Genomic DNA, 16,960 nt, shown 5'->3' on the forward strand with positions numbered 1-16,960 from the left:
GCGGCGCCGCTGTGACAGCGAAATGCCGTCTGGCACGACCTCATAGTCCAGTGCGCCAATACGTCGGATGATCTTGTACGGTCCGAAATAGCGACGCAAGAGCTTCTCGCTCAGTCCTCGTCGGCGTATAGGGGTCCAAACCCAAACACGGTCACCGGGCTGGTACTCGACAAAGCGTCGTCGGAGGTTGTAGTGTCGGCTGTCGGTCCTCTGCTGGTTCTTGATCCGCAGGCGGGCGAGCTGTCGGGCTTCTTCGGCGCGCTGGAGATAGCTAGCGACGTCAAGATTTTCCTCGTCAGTGACGTGCGGCAGCATGGCGTCGAGCGTCGTCGTCGGGTTCCTGCCGTAGACCAGCTTGAACGGCGTGATCTGTGTTGTTTCTTGTACCGCCGTGTTGTACGCATAGGTTACGTACGGCAGGACCGCGTCCCACGTCTTGTGTTCGACGTCGACGTACATTGCTAGCATGTCGGCGAGGGTCTTGTTCAGGCGCTCCGTGAGACCATTCGTCTGCGGATGGTAGGCAGTTGTCCTCCTGTGGCTTGTCTGGCTGTACTGCAGAATGGCTTGGGTGAGCTCTGCTGTAAAAGCCGTTCCTCTGTCGGTGATGAGGACTTCTGGGGCACCATGTCGCAGCAGGATGTTTTCGACGAAAAATTTCGCCACTTCGGCTGCGCTGCCTTTTGGTAGAGCTTTAGTTTCAGCAAAGCGGGTGAGATAGTCCGTCGCCACGACGATCCACTTATTCCCGGATGTTGACATCGGAAACGGCCCCAACAAATCCATCCCAATCTGCTGGAATGGTCGGCGAGGAGGTTCGATCGGCTGTAGTAATCCTGCTGGCCTTGTCGGTGGTGTCTTGCGTCGTTGACAATCTCGGCATGTCTTGACGTAACGGGCGACGTCGGCGGTCAGACGCGGCCAGTAATACCTTTCCTGTATTCTCGACAGCGTCCGGGAGAATCCGAGGTGCCCAGCGGTTGGATCGTCGTGTAGGGCGTGCAGTATCTCTGGACGCAGCGCTGACGGTACAACAAGAAGGTAGCTGGCGCGGACTGGTGAGAAGTTCTTCTTCACGAGTAGGTTGTTTTGAAGCGTGAACGAAGATAATCCACGCTTAAATGCCCTAGGGACAACGTCGGTGTGCCCTTCCAAATACTCGACGAGGCCTTTTAGCTCCGGGTCCCCTCGTTGTTGTTCGGCGAAGTCTTCCGCGCTTATTATGCCAAGGAAGGCGTCGTCATCCTCGTCATCTTGCGGCGGTGGGTCAATGGGGGCGCGTGATAGGCAATCGGCATCTGAGTGTTTTCGTCCGGACTTGTATGTTACAGTGATGTCGTATTCTTGTAGTCTGAGGCTCCATCGCGCCAGCCGTCCTGAAGGGTCCTTTAAGTTAGCTAGCCAACACAACGCGTGATGGTCGCTGACCACTTTGAATGGCCTGCCGTAGAGGTAAGGGCGAAATTTCGCCGTAGCCCAAACGATGGCGAGGCATTCCTTTTCGGTTGTAGAATAATTGCCTTCCGCTTTTGACAACGACCGGCTAGCGTAAGCTATCACGTGTTCATATCCATCTTTTCTCTGGACTAGGACGGCACCGAGGCCTAGGCTGCTGGCGTCAGTGTGTATTTCGGTATCGGCGTGCTCGTCGAAGTGCGCAAGTACGGGCGGCGACTGCATGCGTCGTTTGAGTTCTTGAAATGCGCCGGCCTGCGGCGTTTCCCACTTGAACTCGACGTCACATTTAGTTAGCTTTGTCAGCGGCTCAGCGATGCGTGAAAAGTTCTTGACAAAGCGCCTATAGTAGGCACACATGCCAAGGAATCTGCGCACTGCTTTCTTGTCGGTTGGCTGCGGGAAATTTGCGATGGCAGCGGTCTTCTGTGGGTCGGGGCGTACTCCTGATTTGCTGATCACGTGGCCTAGGAACAAAAGTTCAGCGTAAGCGAAACGGCACTTTTCCGGCTTCAGAGTGAGCCCTGATGACTTGATGGCTTCTAACACTGTCGCAAGCCGCCTAAGGTGATCGTCGAAATTTCCGGCGAAGACAACGACGTCATCCAGGTAAACAAGGCACGTCTGCCACTTCAGTCCGGCTAACACCGTGTCCATGACGCGCTGAAACGTTGCAGGCGCCGAGCACAGTCCGAATGGCATGACCTTGAACTCGTAGAGGCCGTCTGGCGTGATGAAGGCAGTCTTTTCGCGATCTCTCTCGTCGACTTCTATTTGCCAGTAGCCAGACTTGAGGTCCATCGACGAGAAGTATTTAGCGTTGCAGAGCCGATCCAATGCGTCGTCTATCCGTGGAAGGGGGTACACATCCTTCTTCGTGATCTTGTTCAGTCGACGATAATCGACGCAGAAGCGTAGGGTTCCGTCCTTTTTCTTTACCAGGACTACAGGAGAGGCCCACGGGCTTTTTGACGGCTGGATGATGTCGTCGCGCAGCATTTCGTCGACTTGTTGCCTAATAGCTTCACGTTCTCGCGTTGAAACTCGGTAAGGGCTCTGGCGTAGTGGTCGAGCGCACTCTTCGGTTATTATGCGATGCTTTGCGACTGGTGTTTGTCGAATCCTCGATGACGTCGAAAAGCAGTCTTTGTATCGTCGAAGCAGACTTCTGAGCTGTTGCTGCTTAATCACGGGGAGACTTGGATTTATGTCGAAGTCTGGCTCGGGAACTACGGTCGTCGGGGTAGATGCAACAGAATCCGAGAGGACAAAGGCATCGCTGGTTTCCTGAATTTCCTCGATGTATGCGATCGTCGTGCCCTTGTTGATGTGCTTGAACTCCTGGCTGAAGTTTGTCAGCAACACTTTCGTGTTTCCTCCGTGCAGTCGAGCGATCCCTCTTGCGACGCAAATTTCACGGTCTAGCAGTAGACGTTGGTCACCTTCGATGACGCCTTCTACGTCAGCGGGTGTTTCGGTGCCGACCGAAATAACAATGCTGGAGCGAGGCGGGATGCTCACTTGATGTTCGAGCACACTCAAGGCGTGGTGACTACGAGGGCTCTCCGGCAGTATCGCATGATCTTCCGACAGCGTTATTGACTTCGACTTCAGGTCGATGACTGCGCCGTGTTGGTTGAGGAAGTCCATGCCAAGAATGACGTCTCGTGAACACTGTTGGAGGATAACGAAAGTGACAGGGTAAGTCCGGTCGTGAATGGTAATTCTTGCCGTGCACATTCCTGTCGGCGTAATCAGGTGTCCTCCAGCGGTCCGAATTTGAGGGCCTTCCCATGCAGTCTTAACCTTCTTCAACTGGACGGCGATGTGTCCACTCATGACTGAGTAATCGGCGCCTGTGTCGACTAAGGCGGTGACTGCGTGGCCGTCTAGAAGCACGTCGAGGTCGGTGGTTCTTTGTCTTGCGTTGCAGTTGGGTCTTGGCGTCGGATCACGGCTGCGTCGTGTTGAACTGAAGCTGTTACGTCGCGTCGTGAAGTCGTCTTTCGTCGGTGTAGTCTTGGCTTCCTGACTTCCTCGGGACGGCGGTGTGTCGTTATTATGTCGTCGAGATGGTTTCTTCGGCGTCTTCGTCGGCGGCGGAGGATCTTCGTCAGTTCGACGAACAGCAACCGCACCTCCATCGGTTGCTGCTTTTAGTTTTCCGGATATGGGCTCGCTGACCGGCCCCAGGCTGGGCCAGTGTATGGTCGACGCTGCGGCGACAGGTAGCGGCCTGGTGATGGTGAACGCGACGGTCGTCGAGAGCTCCACTGAGTAGCGGCGAGGTAGTCGGCGATATCCCGGGGGCGTTCACCTTGCTGCGGGCGCGGAGCGTTCACGGCGAAACCTCGCAGTCCCATCTCCCGGTATGGGCATCGTCGGTAGACGTGACCCGCTTCTCCGCAGTGGTAGCAGAGCGGGCGGTGGTCAGGAGCGCGCCAAACGTCTGTCTTCCTCGGGTAGCTGCGCTGGCCGACGGGTGGGCGTGCTGGCGGCGGCGGTGGTGGTCGACGGAATTGCGGCGTTACAGGGCCCTGGCGCGGTCGTGGAGGGGGACCCTGACGGCGGGCGACGGCGGCGTAAGTCATCGCTTCTGGCTGGGGCTGCGGTACTTGTGGTTGCACCTCAGCAACACCAAGCGATCGGTGCACCTCTTCTTTCACTATGTCGGCGATCGAGGCCACTTGAGGCTGCGACGATGGCAAGACCTTGCGCAGTTCTTCACGCACAATGGCCCTGATGGTCTCGCACAGATCGTCTGTGGCCAGTGATTGAATTCCGGCGTAGCTTGTCGGCTTGGTGCATCGGTCGAATTGCCGGTTCCGCAATTCCAGTGTCTTCTCGATGCTCGTCGCCTCACGAAGAAACTCGTCGACGGTCTTCGGTGGGCTTCTTACCATTCCGGCGAAAAGTTCCTCCTTTACACCACGCATCAGTAGGCGTACTTTCTTCTCCTCGGACATTTCTGGGTCGGCGTGGCGGAACAGACGGCTCATTTCCTCAGTGAAGATCGCGATCGTCTCATTTGGCAGCTGCGTTCTGGTCTCCAGTAGAGCTTGGGCTCGCTCTTTTCGCACGACGCTTGTAAATGTTTGCAGGAAGCCGCTTCGGAAGAGGTCCCACGTCGTCAAGGTGGCTTCTCGATTCTCGAACCACGTCCTGGCGGCGTCCTCCAATGCGAAATAGACATGTCGTAGCTTGTCGTCGCTTGCCCAGTTGTTAAACGTAGCGACCCTCTCATACGTTTCCAGCCAGCTTTCCGGGTCCTCAAATGTGGAACCGCGGAACGTCGGTGGTTCCCTGGGCTGCTGCAGCACGATGGGGGACACTGGGGCTGCCATTGGGGTTGCCTTGGCCACAATCTTCTTGGTCTTCTCAGGTAGAAGTCCGTGCTCCGGAGGGAGCTGTTGAAGACGGCGGCTTGCTCGATGGTCCGGGAGTACGTTGGTGTTCGCTTTGCGGTCCGGGCTTGAATTACGGCTTGTCGGGGGCGTCCGGTACATGAACGTAAAGCACCTCCACCAGATGTCACGTGGTGGTGACGTAGAAGAACACAGTAGCAATACTGTGAACGAGAAAAGTAACTTTTATTGGGCGAACTTGTGCCCACAAAACAGGCTACACTTATAGCACAACGAAAGCGGCGAACACAGTCGGCGATCGTCGGAAATCTGATCAGCGGGTCAAGCGCGTCGGCTTTTATACAGAATCATCGAATGTTCCAGACTAATCGTTAGGACCCGCGTGCCTTCCACAAAGTTCTACAGCATTCGCGTTAGGCGAATAAATCAGATAACACAAGGTTGGGCGACAACAGACTGCGGATAGAAGCACCGATAACTTTCCAGAAACTTCGGATACATGCAAGCGCGTCCCGCGCTGTGCGATAAGATTTGTTAGGCGGCGAAACGTGGTCGCCCGATAAAGATAAGTACACGTGTCAATATTAAGATTAGGTGATTAGTTCATTGGACAGGAGCTCCGCTATTCTACTTTGCACAAGGTTGCTGCAATTAATAAGAGTCCATGAGATGTCCACCCAAACGTACCTAAGTGCTACAAAGGAAACCCAAACGGGTTCTTCGAAAGAAAAGTCTCGCAGTTGAAAAAAAATTTGTCCTGGTGAGGGACTCGAACCAGGGACCACCGCCTTTCCGGGGCAGCTGCTCTACCATCTGAGCTAACCAGGTGACTAGCAGATAGCAGGGTGAAGTCGAATTTTTCATCAACCTGGGAAAACGGCAAGAGTTTGACGTAATAGTTCTGTAGAAACCTGCAAGGTGGAGAGAAGTAATTAAATTACTTCTCTAATTAATAATTTAATTACGTATTTAATTACTTAACAATTAGTTACTCCCATCCAGCTTGCTGGTTTCCGCAGAACTATTACATCAAGGTTGCTGTAGTCTGAAGTTCGGTTAAACTCACGTTTTCTGTAATGGAAACAGTTGCTCAGTGGTTTTGAGGCCTTATTTTAGTACTTTTGTATCCGCCAGATTACGATACTGCCACCTTTGTGTGTTGGTTTTATTACAATACCCTTTATTTCCTCTAGTTCATTAAAAATTTGGTGGTGAGCAGGGAACCAATTCTTGCGCTTGTGGCAATACTTTGAGATTTCCTTTGAGATTAACTTCATGTGTAAATCAAGGTCTGGACACTGCTCAGCTTCCAGTGTCCACGTGCTAGGTAGGCTAAGAGAGTCTCTATCCTGTTTTTCTATGTCTGGCCTATCGAAAAAGAATTCCTTGATGCACATGAATCTTTTAAAACTTTGTTATACCTTTGTGCAGTTCGTGTTCATTTACTGCATTCTTCGTGGGACAAAACATTAGACCATGTTTGAGGAGATCAACTTCATCAGGATTTAAACTCTGTGATATGTCTACTACATTGCTGCACTGCTCGGGATGCTCGCTCATAGCACTATAGATGGAGCTATGTGCTGTAAGGGTCATAGTAATTTTCTTGACCACGCAGGGCCGTCTGCGTGAACAGGCCTTTGTTGTGTTGCGACACCACGTAAACGAGCACACGAGAGTTGGACCCTCCCGCGTGTAGCCGTGCGTAGCTTAACCGTGTCTGGGAAAAGGGGGATTCTGTGGGTTGAGCCGATGCTGGGTGTCTACCAAGCGGCAAAACCGGGTATTCTCAGGGATTTTGAGTGGTCTGGAAAAACTTGGGGAAAACTCTGGGAATTTGTGCCTCTATCAAGGAAAATTAGCTGTAATATTATTGAAAGGGTCGAAATTCGCGGTTATGCTAGCTGAAGTAACAGACAGGAATCCTAATGAATCGTCTTTGACGCCCTGTCGTCGGCTGGAAGCGTAGGCGTACGCAGAAGTATTGCAATGAATCATAACAAGCGTGGGAAGGGGCTATTGCCACAGGACACAGTATGTATTCCTTAATGATACACGTGTGCACCCGGTATTTCGTGTCACAGTAAAAGTACCGATATGCCTAATACATGTGCCGATAGGCCTTCAGAGCCTTTTGGAATGTGCCTGTGGTGGTTTGAGCCCTTAAGAGCAGTAAATGACATGCATTTATTTTTTCCAACTGGCCCATTTTTTGGACGTTTTCGCGGCCTCTAGGGAGTTCGAAAAATCGTACGTGGACTGTGCAACTGACCAAGAAAATGCTTCAAATGGTCCGTAGGGCTAACGAGTGGCGAAAGAAGGAGAAGAACAGAAAGGACCTACGCATCGAGGACTGAATGGGAAAGGAAGCACGCTGCCGCCATTTTGAAGGAGAGCTCGAAAAACGAAGGGTTGGCTGATGTCGAGATGCAGGTGTCTCTCATCCAAACCAAAATAAATTCTTTAAAATAGGGAAACGCAACACTGAGGTGTCGTGCGCGGGCTGAGAGTATGCCAGGACAGTTGAGATTGACTTACGAGCTCTTGAGAGTGAATCCTAATTGTGACAAAGTTCGGGCCCCATACCACTGAGCTTGCTATCAGTTGATAGAAATAGCTCATATTCGAAAATATTTGCTTCTGTATGCATCTCCTTTTTATTAGTATTTGAGAATGTCCAACTCCATTTGCAATTTTTTTAAAGACATTTTATTTGCTGTGCATTTTACTAACCCCTCCCTTATAGTCTCCTTTTTAATAACATAAACACTACTCCTTAGTATTCAAATTGGATTAAGTCATTTTTTTTATATGCTTACTAGAGAGTGACAGCATCGGGTGATATGGTTTCAGCCCGTCTTGACATAAAACATAGTTCTGCATCACTCAGGGAATTTCGCAAAGGTACTCAGGGAAAACCTGGGAAACTCGGGGAATTTGGAAATGTCACCTTGGTAGACACCCTGTGGGTGTTTGGAATGTTAAGGCCCCCCGGCAGAGGCAACACACCTCTTCGGCCTCGGCTTCACATAGACGGCACCTCCAGACTGACCCACCTGGAGGAAATCGGCAGTCGCCTTTTCCTGTCCTCTTCTTCAATCTTCGTCTTTCTCTCTAGCCTTTTCATCTTTCCTGTCTTCTTTTCACTTCTTCTTACTTCCGAATTTTCTGGCGGCAAGGGTTAAGCGTGTGTAGTATATCCAGTCTTGGTCATATGCATTAGGTTATAGTGACGGTGCATAGCTGGCGTGTGCAGGTTGCTGAGAACCTGTAGCGTCCCCTTGTTGGGCTTGGTGGTGGGTGGCTACCACCGCCGCTAAATTTTGAAACCATGTTAGGGCAGAAGCTTTCCCGTGACTTCCAAATCGGCCTCTGCAAAAAGGCCGCACCGATGCACCTTTTCAATTTGCCCTCCGAACGAATCTAGACAACTTTCCAAGTTACCACGTCTTGCATAGTGAAGGAACACTAAGTATGCGTAAGCTATCCCCTTTCTTGGTGGCGAAATGCCTCATAGAACAAATTGGGAAAGACTACAAAGCCTCGAAAATGACCAGCAGAGACCTGTTAATTGAATTGAAGAACAAAGAACAAGTGCAAAAGCTGTCCGAACTCGCCAGTATTGGTGAAATCAAAGTAACAATTTCTCCACATCGCTCATTAAACACTTGCAGGGGGGTTATCTCTGAGATTTTCTCAGCTTGAGTAACGAGGAACTCCTCGAGGGATTCCAAGAACAAAATGTGATCAAAGTGCAAAGAATTACAATCCGAAGAAACAATGAACAACTCCCCACCAAACATGTGATCCTCACATTTGGTACTAGTATTCTCCCAACCTCTCTTGACGCAGGGTACCTAAAGATAAATGTCAGACCATACATACCGAACCCAAGGTGGTGTTTTAAGTGCCAGAGGTTTGGCCATGCATCACAATCATGTAGAGGCAAAGAAGCATGCACGAAATGCAGTGCCAACGATCACCCATCTGGAAACTCTAACACTCCCCCGCACTGTGTAAAGTGCAAAGGGGATCATCCAGCGTATTCACGATGATGTCCCTGTTGGAAGGAGAAGGAAGTGATTGCTCTCACAGAAAAAGAGATTTCATTTTTGGAAGCAAGGAAGAGGCTTTCACTCTTACCTCAAATAAGCTATGCCAATGTGGCGCGGCAGAGGGCAGCACCACATCGGTCTCAGGAGTCTACCGGGGTCACAGTCAGTGGTCCTGTAGCAACTCCATCCGCCCCCTCAGTGGCAGCAGCTAGTGCTGCTCCACCATCATCCAAGATGGCCCTGCAGACAGCTGTTCTGCAGGTCCCAAGACTTAACAGAACGCCAAGGCCCGAGGCGCGTGTCTCGGCACCTGGCTCTTGACCGTCCAGCGCCTCAAAGAAGGCAATGGAGGTCGATACCAAAACACCGGCGTCATTGACGCCAAAAGAACAGCGCTCTTCTGAGCGCTCTAAGAAGGACAAGGCCCTTATAACTGCACTGAAAAAAAGACAGGTAACCTGAACGGTTACCGCCAATTAAACGTGTACTGTTCCATATTGCATGTCACCACTAATTTTTAAGTTCGCAAACATCAGTACATTTTTCATTTTACAACCATGGCTTTCATTCTACACTGGAATTGCAGAGGTCTTATACACAATATAGGTGACATCAAATACATTATCAAAACTTTTTCGTCGGCTGCAGTGTGTCTTCAAGAAACAAATCTTGGTCCAAAATATAGTAAAATTCTCAAAGGTTTCACCGTTGTCCGAAGGAACCGCGAACACTCTAGCCGTTTGTCAGGAGGAGTCGCCAAAGTCGTTCAGGGCGACACCATTACACGAAATGTTCAGTTGAATACTTCATTGGAGGCTGTCGCTGACACCATTCTATCAGATAAAACCATCACCATCTGTTCACTTTACATCCCACCCCAGACTCATTTTACTACTAGACAACTGGAAAATCTAATACACCAGTTGCCAGAGCCTTTTATTTTAGTAAGAGATTTCAATGCCCATTGTACCCTCTGGGGCAGCGATAGAACAGACCAATGAGGGCAAGTAATCGAAGATTTTATTTTGTCTAACAGTATATGTCTTTTAAACTTGGGTTCACCGACAAATTTTTCACCAAGCTCACGCAAATTTAGCGGTCTAGATTTAGCCTCTTGCTCACCGTCTGTCTATAGCGATTTTAAGTGGGAAGTCCTCGACACTTCATATGAAAGGGATCATTTGCCGGCATTTATCAAGCTATCATCCACATTACCTACCATAAACTCTAAGCCCCGTCGCTGGAAAATACATCTTGCCGACTGGCCGCTTCTTATGAAACGTGCAAAACTCGAAGAAGTCTTTTTAAATGAACTCAGCGAACATGAAGTTAATGAGAAGTTCACTGCAGTTTTAATTTCAGCAGCAGAAAAGGCAATACCTCAAACATCCAGCCTTGTGCGCAATAAAATTTTTCCCTGGTGGACTCCTGAGTGCACAGAAACAAAAAAGCTTCAAAATAGGGCCTGGGGTATGTTGCGAAGACACCCCACCTATACCAACCTTTTATGCTTTAAACAGGCCAAAGCCAAGGCACGATTTATAAGGCAGGCAGAAAAATCGAAGAAATATGTATCTTCCATAAACAGTTCAGTCACATCTAAACGCATGTGGGAGCAGGTTGGAAAGTTTCGGGGAGATTACTCATCTTACGCAATACCGTTACTTACAAGTCCAGACACACAAACAGCAATACAAGAACAGGTAGATATACTTGGCGAACATTTCTGTGATGTATCCAGTTCCGGGAATTATACAAAGGAATTTTTACAGTACAAACAGTCTGCTGAAAAACAGAAGCTGCCCACTACTGGCACGTCAAATGAACCGTACAATTCCCCCCTCACACAACAAGAACTAAACAGAGTTCTTTATGCAGGGAAAAACACAGTGCCAGGTCATGACCGTATTCACTACGCCATGCTGGCTCATCTATCTATAGCATCTGTAGATGCTCTCCTTAAATTTTTCAACATAATCTGGGAATCTGCTATAATGCCGGAAGATTGGAAAAAGGCAATAGTAGTCGTTCCATTTCTAAAAGCCCATAAATCCCCAACATCCGCAAGCAGCTACAGACCCATTGCCCTCACAAGCTCTTTGGAAAAATCATATGAAAGCATTATCAATACAACACTCTCATTTATTTTAGAATCAAGAAACCTCATAGACCCCCACCAGTGTGGATATAAAAAGGGTTGTTCTGACCATCTTGTCCGTCTAGAACATAAAATTCGATTGGCATTTTTACATAAACAACACTGCCTTGCAGTTTTCTACGATTTAGAAAAAGCCTATGATATGACAGGGAGATATGGAATTTTAAGAGACCTGGCTGACCTCAGCATCCGGGGTAAAATGCTGAATTGGCTGGCTGATTTTATGTCTAATAGAACATTTCAGGTACGTCTGGGTTCAGTGCATTCTCATACACTTAGGCAGGAAAATGGCGTTCCACAAGGCTGTGTTCTCAGCACGACGCTCTTTATAGTAAAAATGAACTGAGTTAATAAGATTTTATCATCGTCTCTTATGCACTCTGTTTACGTAGACGATCTCCAATTGGCTTGCATCGCCTCAAATTTGCCAACCTGTGAAAGGCAGCTTCAAATGACAATAAATAAACTTACACAGTGGGCTAACAAAAATGGTTTCCGTTTCTCCACATAGAAAACAGTTACTGTTTTGTTCTCTCAGAAATGAGGGCTACACAGCGATCCAGTCCTAAAATTGAATGACACCATACTGCCGGCGAAACAAGGCCATGAGTTTTTAGGAGTAACCTTTGACACCAAACTTAACTTCCTAACTCACATAAAAGCACTAAAGAATAAAGCAAATAAAGCTCTAAATATCCTTAAAGTATTGTCTCATAAGCACTGGGGTTCCAACTGAACGACACACACTTTTACACATTTACCGGTCTCTTGTGCGTAGCCTTTTCGACTACAGCTCCGTGGTTTACGGCTCAGCCAGACAGTCCTACATCCAACAACTTGATCCAGTACATAACCTTGGACTGCGACTGGCAAGTGTTGCCTACAGAACTTCACCTATTCAAAGTTTATACGTCGAGTGTAATGAACCCACTTTACAGCAGCGCAGAGCATTACTCACTTTTTCTTACGTACTCAGAATTCAGTCATTACCGCAACACATATGCTACAACATCCTCACACAATGTAACTCACACTTACACTATACAAATAAACCAAACATGATCAGGACACTTGTCCTGCGGTATGAGCAATACTGTTGGGATTGTGACATTCCTCATGAAGTCCTCCAGATTGCCAAAAAAACCACAACGGTTGCCCCCGTGGTACAATTTCACAGTTATGTGACTGGACGTTAACACATCTAAAGAAAAGAGACACCCCACACAAACAAATTATACAAGAATTCCGTGCTCTTCAGCATAAATATCAAAATAACATGAAATATTACACTGATGGCTTTAAAACAAAAGAACACGTGGGTGTGGGACCGTAATGGAAAATTGGGAAACAAGTATTCGATAGCCACAACACGCCTCTGTTTTCTCGGCCAAAGTCCACGCTATATGGGTTGTTGTTAAAAAGATTATCGCTGATAAACACAAAAATGCAGTCATATACACAGATTCTTTAAGCACACTGAAGGCTCTACATCTGAAATGTGAGTGTGAACCCCTGATAGCAGACATTTTAAACATGGTGGCAATTAAGAAATACGGGAGATCAATTAGTTTCTGCTGGGTTCCAAGCCATGTTGGGGTACCAGGTAATGAAGCAGCTGATAGATATGCATCGATGGCAGCGTACAAAGGGATAAAAAACACAGCACTTCCATATAAAGATAGCATCCGTGCGATTAGAAAAGCCTTAATGGCAAAATGGCAACACAAATGGGACCGTTGTGCCGACAACTAGCTACATCTCACTAAACCCATAGTTGGTGAGTGGAAGTCATGTTATTATCAGGAGCGGTTCATCGAAGTAGTTTTATGCCAACTACGCATTGGGCACACACACCTCACACAGAATTATTTACTTACGAAAGAAGACACACCAACATGTGAGAAATGTCAAGAGCCACTAACAGTTATGCACATATTACTAACATGTACACACATTGAAGTACACAGACCAATACTTTTGCCCAAATTATATCACCTACACATACCTTTACACCCTGCTCTAATTTTAGGTGATGATACACTAGTCCCATTATTTGATGTCCGTAAATTTCTAAACGATGCTGGACTTTTACATAAAATTAGATTATTAACACAGCTTTTTCCTTCCTAAACTGGATTTTAAAACATCTTGTGTTTGGCGCAGCATAGCCTTAGCCGCTTTTGCGCCATTAAACCACATTTAACTAACTAACTAACTAATTTTCTTGAATGGATCCGCAGCTCCAATACCTTTGCGCTGGTTTTTATCTAGTAAGGTTTCCTCCATAGTTTACATGAATGCTCTCTTTTGTCCGGTAACAAGAAAGCTTGAACAATTCATCTAGAACAATTATGTTCCCCCCCCCCCCCCTTTGTCATCCAGGCCCTTTCCACGAAAAAAAGATTGTGCAGTGACACATCAACCGGCTGACACCTGGTGCTACCTCACATTCCTCCACTAACGTTGGGTAGCACACCTTTCTTTTCAATTCTGCACCCTCGCCGCTAACACACCCTCATTCATTGCCTCCCCCACCTGCTTTACCCCCTCTCCCCTTTAGGATAACCATACCTGTATAGCATATGTCGCCTTGAAAAAGACAAGTCCACTTGTCAAAGCATTGGCTCCCGCTTTTTAGGTTGTTCTCATTTTGCTCATCAACAATAAAGTGACTTAAATAGTTTTGGACATATACTATGGCATCTGCGAAGCCCACTTTACAGATAGCAGATGCATACTCAAGTTTAGATCTATTTAATTAATCTAATTAGCTAAATCTAATGCATTGGTGTTTCAGCAAAATTGCAGCATAGGTATGCAAGGGAGCATTTTTAATAATTCGCAAAGTTTATTATAAGCATGCCACGAGAGTTCATTCATTATACGCACAGATTACGCTGCAGAGATATGGGCCCCTTTTATAAAGTCTAACATCGCCAAACTAGAACAGGTAGAAAGAAGAGCCGTGCATTTTATTTATAACACATTTACAAGAACTTCAGTTACAGAGCTTTTAAAAAGGGCTAATCTTTCTTCTCTGGCACAAAGCAGTTGTTGTTCGGGATTAAAATTCTTATATCAACTAGTGAAGGGGCATTACAAGATCGACATAATGGAGATCATATCCTTCTTGTCTAGATGCGCTACTCGGCAAAGACACAATTTCACTATAACTCCCTTTTTCTGACGCAGCAACTCTTTCAAGTATTCATTCTTCCTGCGCACAATAGTGGACTGGAACCAGCTAAAAAATAATGTCATCTCTGCGCCAAAATTAAATTCTTATCATGTTTACAGTCACATTCTTTAGTTTGTATCATGTTTCCATGACAGTGTTTTAGTTCTTTGTATTTATTTCTATAATAGTTCTTTTATTATTATTAACCTGTGCATCTTTCTGCACATACCATTGTATTAATTAAGCTTACCCTGCTAAAATTACCGCATGGTGATTGCACTATTTATAACATAAATAAAAACCAGCCACTCCCTAGCAATCTTCTGTGTCTATTCAAATTCAGAAAACAGAGCAACAGATGAGACCTGCCGCACGCGTGTGTTCTGTGCAGTGGTGGGTGCCAAGCGTCTACACTTTGACCTGGGAACCAGCCCACCCTTGCGAAGCCCCCGGCATAGCAGCGTTCAGTCGCCCAACGTCCTGAGTCCCGAGTGGGCCGACGGTGTCAGCCACAGTGATGAGGTGTTTGCAGCAAGACCACCTGGTATTACTCCTGGTAATATAGTCGATTCCAGATTTTTCCAACTTGAAGGTGATCACGAAATAGTTCGGTATATTGATAATCCGAAATAAAAAAATATGCCTCTAAAGTTTATCTGAGTTCTCCACATGCCTCGGCCAGTTTCCTTGAGATCATGAAAGGGGGGAGCGTAGCAATTTGCTTCTCCAAGGTCATGCTGAATGCTCAAAAGTTGACTTGTTTCTTGCCCACAAATATTGCAAGTCATTCGCACTTAGTAATGGTCTGAAATAATGATCACAACGCTAACCCTAAAAGCCTGTGTCACCTGGGCACGAGACCATGGTGCACTTCGCATTTGTTGAAGTGCTTGTTGCATGTTTTTATTCAAGCTAAATTAGAAACGGATGAACCACAGAAGCAAACTAGCCTGTATGCATGTGCACCATGTCGCTATCATCGTGCTTGAACCGGGAATTGCATGGGAACGTGCTCGGCCCCATGCACGCATTAAAATCAATAGGCCATTTAAATGGCTGATCATGGTATGTGGGTAATGAGCTAGGTGGACTGTTGTCAGGTTTTGGAACTGACTTCGTGTCCTTACTTCTCAACCACCCTAAAAACTCCGCATGTCTTTTCACTCAGTGCTTCGACCCCTCACGGCTGGTGCATCCCTTCCTTGTCGGCCCTCTGGCCCTTGTGTCAGTTAAGGCCCCTTGATAATTTGGAAGTAGTGACACTCTCCTCCTCGCGGCACTTTCCTCCTCGATTCCCCTCGCCCGCCGGCTGCGCACGGCACGCTTTTTCTCCTGTGCTCCCGCGGACAGGCCACGGCATTCTATGGAGGCGTGTTATTTTGGGCCAGTTGCGCTCCCCAGTGGTGTTGAAAATTTTGAGAAATGCTGATAACAGCATCGATAATGCTGAAGGCAACGTTTATGAGCAGGTTGGTTTTTTCTTAAAGCCGGGGTATACTGATGTAAAAGGAACTCTGAGGCGAGTTCTATACTCCAGACAATTTTTCTGCCACTAATGAGATGCTTTACTTTGTGCGTCTAATCTAGTATTGCTTGTGGCACATCCCTTTGTGTGTGGCTTATTAAACGAAAGCCTTGGATCTCTGTTTCAAGGTCGCGTTGTGAGCTACAGGAAATATCACGTGACCGAAGGAAAGCCGGAAGCAAACCAAAGCAGCCATGTATAAGAGATGATTACTGATTAGCAGTTAAGTAACTATGATCGATTAGTGATTTAAGATGAATTAAGGATGATTAAGGTGGATTAAGAAGAATTAAGATGAATTAATGTCGATGAAGGTGCATTAAAATGCATTAGGGAGGATTAAAGTGAATGAAGGTTTAAGGTCCATTAAGGATGATTAGAGTGGATTAAGGTTGGTGAAGGTGGATTAGAGTGGATAAAGGTAGATTAAAGTGCATTAAGGAGGATTATAGTGGACTGGGGTGGATTAAAGTGAATGAAGGAGGATTAAAGTGCATTAGGATGGATTAAAGTCGATGAAGGTGGACTAGGGTCTATTAAGGAGGATTAGGGTGGGTTAACGTGAATAAAGGAAGATTAGAACTGAGGTTAAACAGCGCGAAAAAGACGAGCACACAAGGAAACAAATGCGCTTGTCTTTTGTCTTTCTTTTCTTTTTGGGAAGTTTCGGAACTTTTCTCTTTCTGCAAAATTGCTTCGCACACTGAAGTGATCACAGAACTGGGAAAGCCTGCGTTCTGTAATCTCACTATATGATTTAAAAAACTTTGATCGCACTCATGCTCACATGACCTACTAAGTGTTGCCTTAATGCACGTTGTAGCTATGCTTCTCTTAATCAATTTAGAAAGATCAAAATCGAAATCTTAATCAAAAGAAAGACAAAAGACAAGCGCACGTGGTGCCGTACTTGCACAAGTTGTCACACAATCTTAAGAAAGTTTCCAATACACATAATATTAATTTGGTTTTCAGTGCCCCTTGTAAGCTGTCCTCAAATGTAATCGCATGAACAAGTGCGAAAGGCACTTGTGCACCACAAATCATAAATCTCGTTTCACTGAGTGCAGGCGCAACATTATCTATCAGATATCGCTAAGCTGTGGAAAATTGTATATAGGTCAAACGGGACAGTGCTTCAATGAAAGAGCTCGTCAGCACAGCAGTAACCTAAAGAATGGCTATGGGAGTCATTTAGGTGGACGCTGTAACAAGTGTCACTGC

General features: G+C 46.9%; 1 protein-coding gene across 5 annotated transcripts in view; it reads left to right on the top strand.

Moving 5' to 3' along the window:
• Positions 1-16,960, top strand: part of gwl (serine/threonine-protein kinase greatwall) — a 441,324-nt gene that overhangs the window by 310,911 nt on the left and 113,453 nt on the right. For all 5 annotated transcript variants that reach the window (XM_055075653.2, XM_055075651.2, XM_055075650.2 and 2 more), the window contains exon 9: positions 14,603-14,767. In XM_055075653.2, the coding sequence (XP_054931628.1) occupies positions 14,603-14,767 (165 nt within the window). The remainder of the gene's footprint in view (positions 1-14,602; positions 14,768-16,960) is intronic.

Source organism: Dermacentor andersoni, chromosome 2 (assembly GCF_023375885.2).
Source record: "Dermacentor andersoni chromosome 2, qqDerAnde1_hic_scaffold, whole genome shotgun sequence".
In the NCBI taxonomy this organism is placed as follows: Eukaryota; Metazoa; Arthropoda; class Arachnida; order Ixodida; family Ixodidae; genus Dermacentor; species Dermacentor andersoni.